Source organism: Lissotriton vulgaris, chromosome 1_1 (assembly GCF_964263255.1).
Source record: "Lissotriton vulgaris chromosome 1_1, aLisVul1.2, whole genome shotgun sequence".
Lineage (NCBI taxonomy): Eukaryota > Metazoa > Chordata > Amphibia > Caudata > Salamandridae > Lissotriton > Lissotriton vulgaris.
The window spans coordinates 1,915,314,981-1,915,330,548 of NC_141685.1; the positions used below are offsets into that span (position 1 = coordinate 1,915,314,981).

Sequence of the window (15,568 nt, forward strand, 5' to 3'; positions counted from 1 at the left end):
GACCAATGGGAGGAAGTTACAAATAAATTTGCATTAACATTTTGAAAACATTATTACCCAGGTGTGATTTTCTTTCACTTTGTTAAAAGAAATCCCTTTATAAGGTGAAAATAAACAAGAATTGACAAAGCCAATAGGTCTAGCCTATGCATGATCTTAACTTTCTCAATGCTTTTCAGCATGTTACAATGCAGCATCGCTGCTTTACAGCATGGCTTACAGTTTTTCTTTTAAAAAAATGTTATGATGCAACAAAATGCCCCACAAGCAATAATGCATGAGCTGTCTCAGATGAGAGCTAAAACACGCCATGGTGAATTACTGAGCGCACATTTCACTATACATTTTTCCAGTTTGTATTAGCGGATGTTATGTTGTAAGATTTACTTACTTATTATTTTGTTGTGATCAAGATAAAGGTGCTCGAGGTGAGCATTGATTGGAGGAACAGTAGTTAGCTGGTTGTAGGATAGCTGCAAGTCAAGAAGGGAGGAAACATTGAACACATTTTCAGGTATCCCAGCATCAGACAGCTTGTTATAGTTCAATCTAATGAAAGCCACTTTTGGAACTGAGTTAAAGTAGTTCTTGGGTATTTCCTCAATTAAATTGTTGTCAAGAAACAACTGCATTGTGTTGCTTGGGAGGCTGGGTGGCATTTTCTTGAGGGAATTCTTGGCTACATTGAGCTGCATAAGATTCGTCAGTCCTTGAAAAGTGCCACTTTCGAACGCACTGTCTGACAGCTTGTTATGTTGCAGATCCAACATAGTAAGGTTTTCTAAATTACTGAACACTCCTTCCGGTATCAGGGAAATCTTATTTCGAGCCAGGCGTAACTGCTCTAAGCTTGATGGCAAAGGAGCTGGCACCTCTTCCAGCTTATTATCTTCCAGAAGCAAAAAAAGAAGATTATTCATACTTCGGAGCACATTTTTTTCTATCCCTCGATTAGTTATATTATTTTTGTTTAGGTTTATCCATTTTATGCCAGTGGCATTAGCAAATGATTTCTTAGAAATCGTTTCGATCTGGTTGTTTTGCAGATATAGGTACCATATTCTTGATGGAATTGTTGGAATTTCTTTCAGTCCTTTATTGTCACAGTAGAGAGCGCGCGGGAAACTGTAGGGACAGACACATTTGCTGGGACACTCATTGGACATCATTGAAAAGGCCTGAACATCCAGGTCATCATAGTATTGCATTTGAATTTCAGTCCATAAGAAAGAGCTCATGAATAACACCAGGAAGCTCGGAATCATTCTCGCATCCATATTTATCTATAAAGAGAAAAAAAACATCATGTTTACATATGTCGATATTTCTAACAAGAATCTTAGGTCCAGATGTATCTAAGGGTTTAACCCATTTTGTGTCATGGGGAAAATGTGTTCTTACATTTGGGCCTTGGATCCTGTATTGAATACACTTAATTGACTGCCTGTTCAATAGTGAATCAATTTTAAATTTCTCTTTAAAGTTAACAAAGCCTACAGTTGGTACATGCACCCCATCTACGAATCTAGCTTCAGCAGCATTACATAGGATTATCCATCAGGCATTCAAACTAAAATATGGCCTTACCTGTTGAATGCTTTGAAACTGGCCATGAGGGCAGAACCTACAAATCTATACTTCAGGAAACTCCTAAAGACTAAGGGTCTGATTTAGACGTTGACAGAAGGGGTACTCATCACAAACACAGAGAATATCCTCTCCACCACATTACAAGTGCTGTACGCTATAATACAGTTTGGATGTGCCAGACAGGGCAACCACAACGTTGGTTTTACAGTATCCCATTGGTCAAACCTTCAATAAGGCCCAAACTGAGTCAGACTGGCTATTCACGTCATTACACCAACATATTGGTGAGCGCGACTGGAGAATATCAGATATGGGCATTTTCTGCAGATGTTTGGACTCCTGCTACATCTGATTTGTAATTCGTCCTGTAAAGATCTCTGAAGCAATGATTAAGCTACACAGAGTACCAGGTAAAATACCAAATAAATAAATGCTTAAAAAAGCTCTCACATTTGTCAGAAAAACAGTAATTTGTGCACGTTTCATTTTTTTTCTAAATAAGAGAAGATTTGCTATGACATTTGACAACCTTATATCACACATAAGTATACTTTTTGATTATTTGCTGTTAGAAGTATCCAGTTACGATAATCATCAGGCAGAGAGAAAGTAAATACTTCAGATGAGGTTTATTCAAAGAAATTCCTTAAAGTTTATTCGTAGGTTACAATTAGAATGAATCCAACGGTAAACTCTCGTACCTCCTAACCTTGCACATATAATCAAAACATAACATGTTTACTCAGAGCGAGACAGTCACGAGCCGTGGCAAGAATGTCACACTTGTGACAGCCACGCTACATGCATACGACACACCTTCCCCCCTTTAAAAAAAATAATGAAAAAAACTAAAATAAAAAAACCAATATGGCCGGGATGCCCGCCACCCCCTCCCAACACCAATTCCCAATGGGAGAAGACAGACACAGGTTTGAACTTTTGGAAGGCGGGGGGGAGTTACCCCCCCCGGCCGTATTTATTAAAATATGAAACAAAATTTAAAACATTAAATAAAAGTTTCATGAATTATGTACAATTTTACTTTTATTACATTTCGATGAAGACATGTTCTTTGGCTAACCTTAACAGATCTCTAAATCAAAAGTTTCCTAGCCGAGTCTAGCATCCTGAAAATGCATACATTCTAAATTAAAATTGTACATCCTAGCATTAAGGGCCAACGGCAAGGTCTTAACCGGTGTCAGATCCCTACTACCAAAATCCCGCCCTCACGGTGTTAGTGGCGCATGCGCAGAGGACTTTACCCTCATTGACAACTGTAACTTCCCTTCTCGTGGGGGCCCCCTTTCACTCGACGCCATCTTAAAGGTCGTCCGAGTTCCCGTGTAAGGTATCTGTAGGAAGGACAGCGTGGACTCCCCCCCATCCCCACACTCTCTTCTGCCGTCGCGGATATCCGGCCCCCGGGAAATTCGTAGGAGGGGCATCTAGCCGCCTCCCCCCTGGGAGGGGCCTATGGCCGTCTCCCCCTAGGCGACCCATCCTTAGTGGGTGCCGCCTCCCCGTGGAAGGGGCCAATGGCCGCCTCCCCCCGGGCGCTCCCATCCATTCTGGGTGGCGCCCCCCTCTAGGGACCTTGAAATTACTGCTCACCGATCATGACCTTACCGCCGACCAAAAAATAAATACGACAGTTGTTTTACCTACTAAGGGAAGAAAAATTCTGACATAGCCTAGATGAGTCATCAACTTTACCTTTCTACAAAGGGAAAAATTGTCCTAAAAGCAGAAGCCACATCATTATATGAAACATTCTCTTACTTCTCTACAAAGGAAAAAAGTCCTATACATTTCTTTCTAATCGAACTTTATTTAAACAAACATTGCCATAGGGGCTGGTGGGTGGGTCAAAATTGCCGCTTGTTCCGTAGAGGGCTCACGAGCAACGAGTTGGTGCAGCCTTCAGAGCACAGGAACAAGAGGACGCTTCTTCGGATTCCCGCTCTATTTATCCGTCTGCGGGAGGGCGTGGACCCTCCTCAGGTACGCCTACTGGGCGTGGTCTTCCGTGCGGGTGTCTAGGACAACCCCTCCTGGGCGGGAAAGGGCGCGCCCCGGCTACGCCGCCGAGCCACACCCCCACCCAAAATGGTTTCCCGGGGGGATCGGGGCACCCATCCATACGTTCGGGGGGACCGAGTGGTCGCCCCTTTCCAGTTACTTCATTACAAAATCCTTGAACCTCACAGGAGGACGATGAACTCACACACTCCTGGTTGGTAAACTGTCATGGTTAAAGAAAGGAAAGTCATGGTTTACTGGATCATTACTGTGTCCAACATCTGGAAATACATTGCTGCTGGAATCTTCTCATGGGTTTACAACACCTTTAAACAAAGAAATTCTATTTAGATTCCAGACACTGCCACCCTCGACTCTGACAGCAATTCTGAAAACTTCAATGACTCTTTTGGGGAATGACCAAACAGGAAACCCTTGGCAACACCCTCTTTTTTATGCAAATTAGATCACCAATCACAATTCTTTGTCTACTTGCAGTACTTGGTTTTCTTTCCAAGACTTGTTTCATTTTTTTTGTAAGCTTCAACCCTATGTTGAACTAATTCATAATCTACGTTATTGAACTTTTTATCTTCACCTAAATTTTTGTTTAACCACCAAGGAGCTAGTTTCGTACTTGGTTTATGTCCTCTTAGAAGTTCAAATGGGCTGACTAAAGTAACAGAATTTGGCGAAGTTCTGTATGCCAACAACATGGATTGCAAAGCAATCCACCAGTTCAGACCACCTTTAATAGATAATTGGATAGCTTCCTTCACCACGTGGTGAAAACGCTCAACTTGGTCATTGGCCTCAGGATGGAAAACAGCTATTCGCCTATGGGTAATTCCTCACTTCTCAAAAAACATTCCATTTCCTTACTAACAAATTTTGGTCCGTTGTCTGACAATTTCTGGGGAATGCCTTCTCTACAAAAGATATCATCAAGAAATTCTATGACATTTTGTGAAGTAACCTCCCTAACCATCTTGACTTCTGGCCATTTCGAATAGTAGTCAATAAGAACAATACCAAAACTTTCATGTTTTGGTAAAACATGAAATGGACCAATAATGTCCAAAACCAGTTTCTGCCATGGACCAGAAGGAAAATCCACAGGATGAGGCTCAGGATGCAAAACAACAGCCGAGTTTTCACTGAGCATTTTGCACATGTGCGCACGAAATGCTCAACACATACATCAATACTAGGCCACCAAAAACATCTCTCTAATGCGTCTCCTGGTGAAAGAAAAGCCTAAATGTCCTTTATTGGCAATTTCCACAATAGATTTCTCAGAGAAAAAGGAGGAATCATTTTGTCACCTCTCATAACTAAACCGTTCTCAAATGCCAACTCATCATGAACTTTAAAATAACTCATCATATCACCTGATAGTTTTCTTTGTTCAGGCCATCCTTGTACTATGTGCTTTTTGACCTTATTTAATTCAACGTCTTTTTCCATTTTTAGAAGCCAAACATCTTCATGAAGATTAGTTTGTACGCCATGCAATAAATTAACATCATGCGTAGTGAACGCTACTTCACAGTCATACTCATGACTCTCTTCCTCACTTGCTACAGGTAATCTGGACATGCAATCTGCATGCACATTGGCCTTCCCTCTACACACTCTATCTGGTACTGGAAAGATTGCAACCTGGAAGATAACCTAGCAAGGCATGCAGACATAGAACGTCCTCCACCTGGCCACATCGCGAGTGTTAGAAAGTATCTGCTTACGATAATCATCAAGCAGAGAGAAAGTAAATACTTCAGATGAGGTTTATTCAAAGAAAGTCCTTGTGGTTCATTCGTAGGTTACAAGTAGAATGAATCCAACGGTAAACTCTCATACCTTCCAACCTTCCACATATAATCAAAACATAACATGTTTACGCAGAGCGAGACATTCACGAGATGTTACAAGAATGCCATGCTTGTGACAGCCATGCTCCATGCACACCACATTTGCTGTATGCCTAATTGCTGTGTGCAGTCATTCCTGAAAACACACCAATTGTGGTTTGTTATAATGTATGTAAACAGGCTGCTCAGCAATTGTTGCCACGGGGATTGAAATTATGTGTTAGATAATGGAATTGATAATATGGAAATCAATGCGTTCATCGATAAAAATGAAATCTCATCCGTATTAAAAGAATCGTCTATTCTGAACTCCACATCTACCTCAACTCATAAATATGTAGTCCAACAGTCCCTGACACCTAGGCCTGGGATTTCTGATTGATGGGACACAGGTGGGAGGGTGTGTAGCTGACAGGCATACACTGAAGCAGGATACACTTGATCAATCCCACAGATAAGTTCAGCGACATTATCATGGTCAGGGGAGATTGCCCCAATAAAGCACATATGGCCGGGGGGAATATACGCACTCTGAAAAACACCATAAAGTAAGATGCCACATGAATTAGGAACATATAGCCAATCAGGCCCTAGCACAGGTAGTGATACCTTGCTCCCCATGCAGGACATCTGGACACGTTCACCACTGGCCACACTGTGTCCACACGAGGTCGAGACCCACCTGTAGTTCACAACTGACCATTAATTTATGGCTCCAAAGGCAGCAACCAACATTCCTCACAATATATGCTACTCCGGAAACTTTTATGACCTGTTGTGATTTTGAATATGAGAAGTACATCTACCAAATGCAAATTGAGACAGTCCTCAGGGGAAACATCCATTACGACGCAGTCATTACATCGCACTACTTGTACAATTCAACTGTTACATCGCAACTGCCTTTACATCGCATGCCATTACAACCCATGCCATTATAATGCACGTCACTACAACGCAGGCAGTTACAACGGATACCCCTACATTGCAGTCCGTTACAATGCATTATAAGGTAAGTAATAGAGAATTTTGAGTTTTAGGGTGGGTATGAGTTTTGGGGTAAATGGGAATAGTATTTTTTACCGCTACACTATCCAACAATTTCCCTACTGTTGCACTCACTGGAGTGTGATTAGTAATCTTTACCCCTACACTATCCAACACTTACCCTACTTTTACCCTAAAAGTATTATGCATTGTAATGGTATGCGTTGTAAAGAAATACATTTTAATGAAATGCGTTGTAATGGTAGGTTTTAAAAATGCGTTGTAAAATCATACAATGTAATGGAAGTTGCAATGTAAAAACTGAGTTGTAAAAGCTTGCATTGTAATTTTTTGTGTTGTAACTTCATATATTCGTCCTCAGATCTCTTGCCTGTAACTGTTCTCCCAGCTGTAATGTTTAATTGAACAAACTGTTCCGGTTTTGCCAAACGCCTCTTGTCTTCTATTTTTTTTAAGGATTTCAAACTCAAGTAATATTATCTTCACTCCGTGGTGGTGGCAGTTACAGATGAGCAGGTGAGGGAGCTCCATGTACATGGCTGGGTAGTAAATAAACTTAATTTCCACCTCAAATGGGGAAACAGCATTTACAATGTGGTATTAGCCATGCATGCCATTTCCACGGAAGAGTAACAAAACTTGCATTAACGACACATATGCCTTGACCACCATATGCATGGTAAAGGCAGTTAGCTGTCTAGCATTGCAGCAAGTGGGCGGAGACTTCCTACTGTCAAAAGATAGAATGGCGGCTTGGTGAATACTTTTTCAACCTTTTTGTTTAGGTTTCAGGGCGGGGGAAGGGAAAGGGGCAGTTTTTGGGATCAGGGCAGGGGGAGCTGGTGAGTCGCGTTAGTTATTACGGCAGGGGCCTGGTTAAGGGCTCAGGGCAGGGGCAATGGGCAGCTTTTAGGGCTGGGGGCAAGTGTAGTTTTTAGAGCAAGGGCCGGGTTTTAGGGTTCAAGCCATGGGGTAGGGGTAGTTTTCAGTGCTGGGGGAGTTTCAAAGTGCTCAGGGAGGAGGGGTTGAAGTTGGGGTAGTTTTTTAGGGTGGGGGCTGGGTTTAATGCTCAAAGGGGAGACTGGGGTAGTTTTAGAACTGGGGCGCGTAAATTTCAGGGATGAGGTTGGGTTTTAGGGCTCAGGGAGGTCGGGCTGGGGTGTGATATTTAGTACGAATGTACCTTTAACAATCATGCCTTTCCAGCGAAATTCATTGTAAAGGCATGCATGTTAAAGTCATGTGTGGTAAAGAAATCTGTGGGTAAGATGCATTCGTTGTTGGGACCGCATTGTTGAGGCATGCATGGTTTAGCCATGCATTCTTCTGTCATACAACCCCTCACACCATCTCAGGAGTTTACTTCAATTGGGTGACGAGGATGGGATACGGGGAGACCAGCTACATAGGTGCTGTACCCAGTTAAGAATAATTTCCTATGATGATGCTTCCAGGAGTTTAAAGAGCCAGTCGGCAACGGCAGTACATCTTGTCCCAGCTTTCACTGGGCAGCTGCTTGGCATTTTCACCGTATATACTTACGGTGTGGGTGCCTGCAGCCAAAATGACGTCAGGAGTTGGCACAAAGCGAACTGGCATTACAGGCAGCGCTGAGGAGAACTGCATTTTTTACAGATCACTCTGAGAGTGAAGCATGGACAATTTAGAGTGCACTGTGAGAAAGTGCATTTCTTTACAGCAACTGTTGCGGGACACTAAGTAAGGTATCATTAAAGGGACACTTTAGGGGACCAAGGGCCCGATGTAGGTCGGTCGGTAACTGCCGAAAATCGGTATTTGCGGCCGTTACCGATCAGTAAATAGGTGATAGGCATGTAGGGGGCATTATTTTACCGAATCCTTAAAATTACCGATTCGGTAATTTTACTGATTCGGTAAAATAAAAAATCGGTAAATTTACCGATTCTGAGCCACCTATATGTAGGTGGGACTCTTCAGAGTCCCAGGAGCCTTACCGAATCTGTATTTTACCATCAAATCCAATTTGATGGTAAAATACCGATTCCGGTGTGCAGGCACATGTGTGCATGCACACCTATGCCATGTGACAGGCAGACCTGCCCTTAGGGCATGTATGCCTGCCACATGGCACCCGAGCCTGTTTTGGGGTGCCAGAGGGTGTCAAAGTGACACCCCCTGCACCCTTGTGAAAATCGGTATTTACCGATTCGGCATGGGCATGGGCATTACCGATTAGGGGGCAGATTTATGAGGCGCTTGCGCCTCCTTGCGCCGCAATTGCGTCACTTAATGTGACACAACGGCGGCGCAAACAATGCGCCCTATTTACAACGTGACGCATCTAGGCGCATGTTAACTGGCGCATCCCTGGGGATGCGTCAGTTAACATAAATCTGCCCCTCAGTATTTACCGAATCGGTAAATACCGAAATCATCCGATTCGATATTCCAGCACATTTGGAATACCTACATGTCGACACTATAGATGTACCGATTTTCAATTACCGAATCGGTACAATTTGGTAATTTAAAATCGGTAAATCTATTCTACCTACATCTAGCCCCAAGAGACGTGTTGCATCCGGGAACTGCATATTGGATGGATCTTAGTTTTCCTGACGACCGGTTCAGTAACAATACAGACAAAGGACCAAACATTGTGTAAACAGTGAAAAGGGACCAACATTTTCTACATCTGCATTATCCATAAAGAAGCGTTTTAATAACTTGATCTAGAGTGAATGACACGTTTTACAGTGCGTATCCCTCTGGCATTTTTTGGGTTTTCCATTTAAGGATGAACACTCAATCATTTACAAAGAGTAGCTCTACCTCCAATGTTCCTGGCAGAAGCGGGTACACCTCCAATTGAATGTAAGGAGTGGATTGGATATTTTGAAAACTATGTAGAAGCCATCGATAGGTTGAATATATGAGTATCATGGAAAAGAGCATTTTGGTGAATGCATTGGGAAAAGAAGGTCAACACCATTTCAAGTGTCTCCCTGGAGCTACAGGAGCAGAAAATGAAGACATTGCAGATCCTTATGTGGAAGCAAAAAAAAGACTGAAGGTGTATTTTGGAAAACAAGGGAACATAACTATGCAACAATCAATGAGCAGCATGTCTACATACATTATAACGTTTCTCCTTGATAGTGGAGACCAATCACTGAGTAGCAAGGGCTCACTTTGTGATTTTAATTTCAGTTCTCTTATGGTTGGTGCCACGGGTTATTGTTGTGGTGTATAGACATGAGACATGTTATAATGTATGTATACATGTTTCTCAGTGATAGTTGCCACAGATATTGGAATTATGTGTGAGGTAATGGAATCTACACGCAGCGGGGTGACAGTCACAGATGAGCAGTAGAGGGAGCAGCGTGTACTTGTCTGGCTAGGAAATAAACCTAATTTCCTCCTCACAGCGTCTCAGATCACAAAACAGATGTGTTATACAGTGAAATGCTGAGGTGCACACAATCGTTCGGTTGCTCGTATTAACAAGTGTTATTCGAGAATAGCGTAGAAGTTACACACGCTTAGGATATTAAGATCAAGTTACGTTCCAAGGAAGCCATGTGTTTTTATTTTTCATTCCTGCATAAGGGCGGCATGTGGAGCATATTTCTTCCCTCTTCATAAATCCGAGCAAGAGCTTTATGCAACTGGGTTCTAGGGCATGAGAGGGAGAGCCTAGGGGAGGCTTCGTGGCATCACTATGGGATTACCCACCAACAGTGGGAGCTCAAACGACGAGCACCGCTGAAGACATTTGCTCAAATTGCTGTGCATCTGAAAGTGGCTATTTATGTGGTAAACTCACCCTGTACCTTAAGTAGCTGATCACTAGCCAATCAATTGCATGCATTTCCTAGCAATGGTGCATTAGTAACTGAAGATGGAAATTGGTCAGCCTGCAATCAGAATGATCTGTGTCAACTGCCTTGGCAATCTATTGTATCTGAGTTAAATCGCATAAACAAATGAAATCCTGTCGGAATTTCTGACTCTTTCTTGCGCCTCTTTTCATGTTTTCGTTTTTTTCCTTTCTTTCTTCCCTACCATTCTCCCTCGTTGCATTGCAAGTTGCATCATTATCGTGGTCACACTCATTATTCAATCTGATGCAAAAATAGGACACTACTAAATTTAGGATGCTCAGAATACGAACTCAGACATGTGTTTAGTGCCAAGTGGCTGTATTTTGTTTTGTTCCAAACATCCATGTTAGGAAGGCTCCACAGGGAAGGACAAATATTGCATTAGAGTATTCATGTCTCAACTGTTAGAAGTACCCAAGCACAAGAAGTAGCTGCTTTTCGGAGGTACAGGAATACAGTAAGAGAACAAGTGCACTTTACTAGGTACCCACTAGTAAGACAAATATGCCAATCATGGATAGCCAATTACAATAACAATTTACACAGGGAGCACTTGAACTTTGGCACTGAATAGCAGTGGCAAAGTGCCCAAAGCATCTAAACCAGCAAAAACAAAATCCAGCACAGTGTCAAAAATACAGGAGGCAGAGGCAAAAAGTCAGGGGAAATCACACCAAGGATGCCAGGTCTAACATGTGTCCTCTTCAGCTGAAAAGTGGGGAGAGCTATCCACCCTCTTGGGAGTTCTCATAACTAAGGCAGGAGTACCTGGACAGAGCATCAGCATTGGCGTGTTTTGTACCAGGGCGGTATTTCACAGTAAAGTCTTCTTCAGCACCCAGACAGATACAGAAGTCAGTAGTTTTCTGGCAGACCTGGCAGCCTGTCAACTAACTCAATTAGTTGCAGGTCCCACCCATACCGCAGGCCACTTTCCTGACCCTGTTTTTTTCCAACCTCCTCTCCCTTACTGTGAATACACCTAGCCCGATATGCTGGACTGACCATTTTATGATCTCTGTGTCCCTTCTAACCTCTGAAACCTTGCACAGAGCCGCTCAGAAGTCTTGCCAAAAACTTAATCTTGAGCAATTTCACGCCTTGCTTGCCCTAGAAACTCCTAAACTGCCTAATGATCCAGATGTGGCATATAAAACACTTTGTGACTGGATTGTTCAAGCTTTGGACTCTCTTTTTTTCGGCCACATGGTCAAAATGCCACAATTCCAGCCCCATCCTTGGTTTTCTGGCCACATTGCGTACAACCTGCAAAAAACTGGAGCGGGATTTGAGGATGGATTACGATCTGGCAGCTAAGAGTATCAGTCCTCCATTAAGAGCTACCATCGGGCCATACAATCTGAGGGGGCTGCCTACTATGCTAATGAAATTAAGTCCAGCAGCAACCCTGCCAATTGTATTTTTAAAATATTCAACGATCTTAAACTAAGGAAAATCCTAGCGTCGTCCATAATTGCATCTAACCAACACTGTGAGGAACTTGCTACTACTTTTTTTGTTATGAAAGTAGAAACCATCTATAGATCTTTCCCATTGGGCTTTGCCCACCCTAGTCCTATACACACCCCCTACTACCCATATTCTCACGGCCTTTCCCTCGTTTTCTCAGGATGAGCTCCGTCTGCTATGCAACAAAGTTAAATCTGGCTCTCCTGCAGACCCTCTTAAGCCTAACTAGTTCATGAACTCACTGCCTGTGCTCTTGGCACCTCTGTGCCAGGTGGTTATTACCTCGCTCTCCACCGCTGTGGTCCCTAGTCCGTGGAAACAGGCTATGGTGGTCCTCCTTCCTAAAAAACCTTCACTGGATCCAGCCAAATTGGAAAACTTCCTTTCGATTTCTCTTCTATCTTGGGCGGCTAAGATTACAGAGGCACATATTAATTCCACTCTAACGGCCTTTCTGGACAGTCATAGTATCCTGGATCTCATGCAGAACGGTTTCCGCCCAGGTCATAGCACTGAGACTGCTCTCCTTGTTGTGTCCGAACATCTACGGACCGTCCTGGATGCTGAGAACACCGCGGCACTGATTATGTTGGATCTCAGTGCTGCATTTGATACAGTCTCCCACCAGATTCTGCTACAGCGTCTGGAATAGGCCGGTATCATTGGTTCAGCTCTAGAGTGGTTTAGATCTTCCCTCTCTGAGAGAACATTTCAAGTGACCGCTCTGCCTTTTTTCTCTTGTGTCCATTCTATCGGACATGGTGTGCCGCAGGGCTCTGCTTTGAGTCCTGTACTGATCAATCTGTATGTTCAACCTTTGGCTGTGGTGGCCAGGGATTGGGGTCTCTCCATTGTCTCCTACACTGATGACACGCAGTTGGTGGTGGCCCTCTCCGGCAACACTATTCGCTATGCACCCAAGTTTAAGAACAGTTTGGCGGCAGTCGCAGAGTGGATGACCTCCAACTGCCTCCAGCTCAACACCAACAAATCTGACATGTTGCTGGTGGGGAGTGACCCCGATCTCTGGAGTACTGGTGGCCGATAGTGTTGGGTGCACACCAACCCCTAGGCTGGTGGTGAAAAATCTAGGGGTGTGGATGGACTCGACCCTCAGTTTGTTTTCAGGATCACACCAAGAAAGTAGCTGGCATGTGTTTTGGCCTACTTCGGGGATTGAAACCCCTGTTGGGGTATTTTGACCCGCCCCCCCAACAAACAATTGTCCAAGCGGGTATCTTGTCAAGGCTGGACTACGCCAGTTCACTCTACTTGGGGGCTAATAAGGCTGAAGTTACACGTCTGCAAAGAGTCCAAAATGCGGCAGCCAGAGCCCTACTTCGGCTCCCTAGAAGCTGCCCGACAACCGGCGCCATTCGACGGTTACATTTGCTACCTATGGCCAAGCATATCGAGTTCAAGGCCCTTAGCTTGGCCTTTAAAATTCTGAAGACCTCCTCCCCGGGGATCTTGGCCAATCTGTTAGTGCCTTATCACCTCTGCCCCCCTTGTACTCTGCGGGGCAATGCATGGTCACCGTTTCTTGGGTGAAACGTATACGTGCCAGTGGATGGTCGTTTCACGGCCTAGCGACTAAAATTTGGAACTCTATTTCTTCCCAGATTCGCTGTTTGGACAACTATCTGATGTTTGGGAAGGCTATCAAAACCTATCTCTTCCCCCCGGCTTAGGTCTTTGCCTCTGTGTCTTGCTGCTTGCAGCGCAGGGATGCCTCTTTGCTGAGGCAGCTGTTGTGCTATATAAGGTGGGTTAACATAACATAACATAACCACAGCAAAAGCTTCCCTTTCAATTGCACTCCACCTCTGTTCCCTGTGAAGTAGTCTCCTACTAATGAAAGCTACGGGTTGGTCCAAGCCCTCGGCATTCAATTGTGAGAGTACTGCTCCCACCCCATGCTCTTAAGCATCTGTCTCCCTTGAAGTCAGTTCTGTCAAGGGGGCAACAATGGTGCCATACCACTTGACAAACCCTTTGTAATACCCGGTGAGACCTAGGAAGGCTCTCATCTCTTCCTGAGTCTTGGGGGCTCCCAAGCCAGAATGGAATCAATCTTTGCTTGTAGGGGCGCCACCTGGCCTCTCCCTACTTGGTGTCTCAAGTACACCACAGATCCCTGCCCTATCTGGCACCTTTATAGTGAAGCCTGTGCTTTGCAGAACTTCAACACTTCACAGAGGTGTTGCAGATGTTCCTCCCAAGTGGAACTGAACACAGCAATGTCATCTAGGTAAGTGGAACTGAATTCATCCATCCCGGACAGTACTCGGTTGACCAGTCTCTGGAAGGTGGCAGGGGCGTTTTTGAACCCAAATGGCATAACACAGAACTGGAAGTGCCCTTCAGGTGTTGAAAACGCTGTCCTCTCTTTGTCCCACTCTTAAATCAAACGTACTGTGGTACTGGGCAGCGTCCAACCGATCCACTAGCTCATCAGCTCTGTGGATAGGGTGTGCATCAGTCTTGGTGACCGTATTGAGCCCACGTTGGTCCACACAAAACCGGAGTTCTGGGGTGGCACCGGGTGCAGCAGCTTTTGGTACTAAGACCACTGGACTAGCCCAGGGGCTGCTGGAGGGCTCAATTACCCCTAGTGCCAACATCTTGGAAACCTCTTCCTTGATGCTAGCTCTGACCTTGTCAGCTACTCTGTAAAATTTCTGTTTCAAAGGCAGACTGTCCTGAGTGTCCACATCATGGACGCACCAACTGGTGACTCCTGGTGTCAGGGAGAACCGGGAGGGGAACTGACCCAACACATGGCGACAGTCCCTCTGCTGTTATGGGGTCAGGGTAGGTGAGAGGTTCGCCCGATCCACTGACCCATCCTGCTCCTTTGCTGACAGGAGGTCATGAAGAGGGTCACTCTCCTCTACCATCCCATCATCTGTAGCAAGGAGCATTGTCACATCAGGCCTCTCAAAGTGTGACTTGAAGCGGTTCACATGTAGAACCCTCAAAGGGTTCCTGGGAGACTGAAAGTCAACCAGATAGGTTGTTTCGCTCTTGCGCTCCACCACCTCATATGTACCAGTCCACTTGTCAATGAGCGCACAGGGCTCCACTGGTGCCATCACCCACACCTTCTGCCCAGGTTGAAATTTGACCAGAGTGTCATTTTGGTCATACCATCTTTTAATTTCTTCCTGGCTAGCTTCCAGTTTTGCCTGAGCGAGTTTCCTGAAGCGTTCAGTCTGGTTCCTGAAGGCCAGAACATAGCTGAACACAACCTATGGGTCTTATCAGGGGACATTTCCCTACCCTCTTTCACCAGACTCAGAGATCCTCTCATAGGTTGACCGTACAGGAGATCAAAGGGACTGAATCCTAAGGACTTCTGGGGTACCTCCCTGTAGGCAAACAACAGACATGTCAAAAAGGCATCACACTTCCGTCTGATGGGTTCCGCAAGGCCCCTGATCATACCTTTCAGGGTTTGGTTGAACCTCTAAACCAGCCCATTCCCTTGAGGATGGTAAGGAGTGGTGAACTTGTAAGTTACCCAAACCCAACGGGGATGATGGACGGAGTGTTGAACAATGCAAGCATTCACCCCCAGTCAACTGATCTGGCTTTAATTCATCATCATTCATTAGCTCACTCGGCCACCCCAGTTCAGACATGGCCATATGCAAATCAGTCTACCCTGTGCCTCATGGGAACAGTCCATCCCGAACTGCCAAGCCATGTCTTCCCTGGACCACAAACAAGCATCCT

At 44.6% G+C, this 15,568-nt stretch overlaps 1 protein-coding gene across 3 annotated transcripts in view; it reads right to left on the reverse strand.

Moving 5' to 3' along the window:
• The window catches only part of KERA (keratocan), a 193,303-nt gene that overhangs the window by 103,061 nt on the left and 74,674 nt on the right, over positions 1-15,568 (reverse strand). For all 3 annotated transcript variants that reach the window (XM_086919546.1, XM_086919549.1, XM_086919552.1), the window contains exon 2: positions 392-1,283. In XM_086919546.1, the coding sequence (XP_086775672.1) occupies positions 392-1,277 (886 nt within the window). In that variant the 5' untranslated portion in view covers positions 1,278-1,283. The remainder of the gene's footprint in view (positions 1-391; positions 1,284-15,568) is intronic.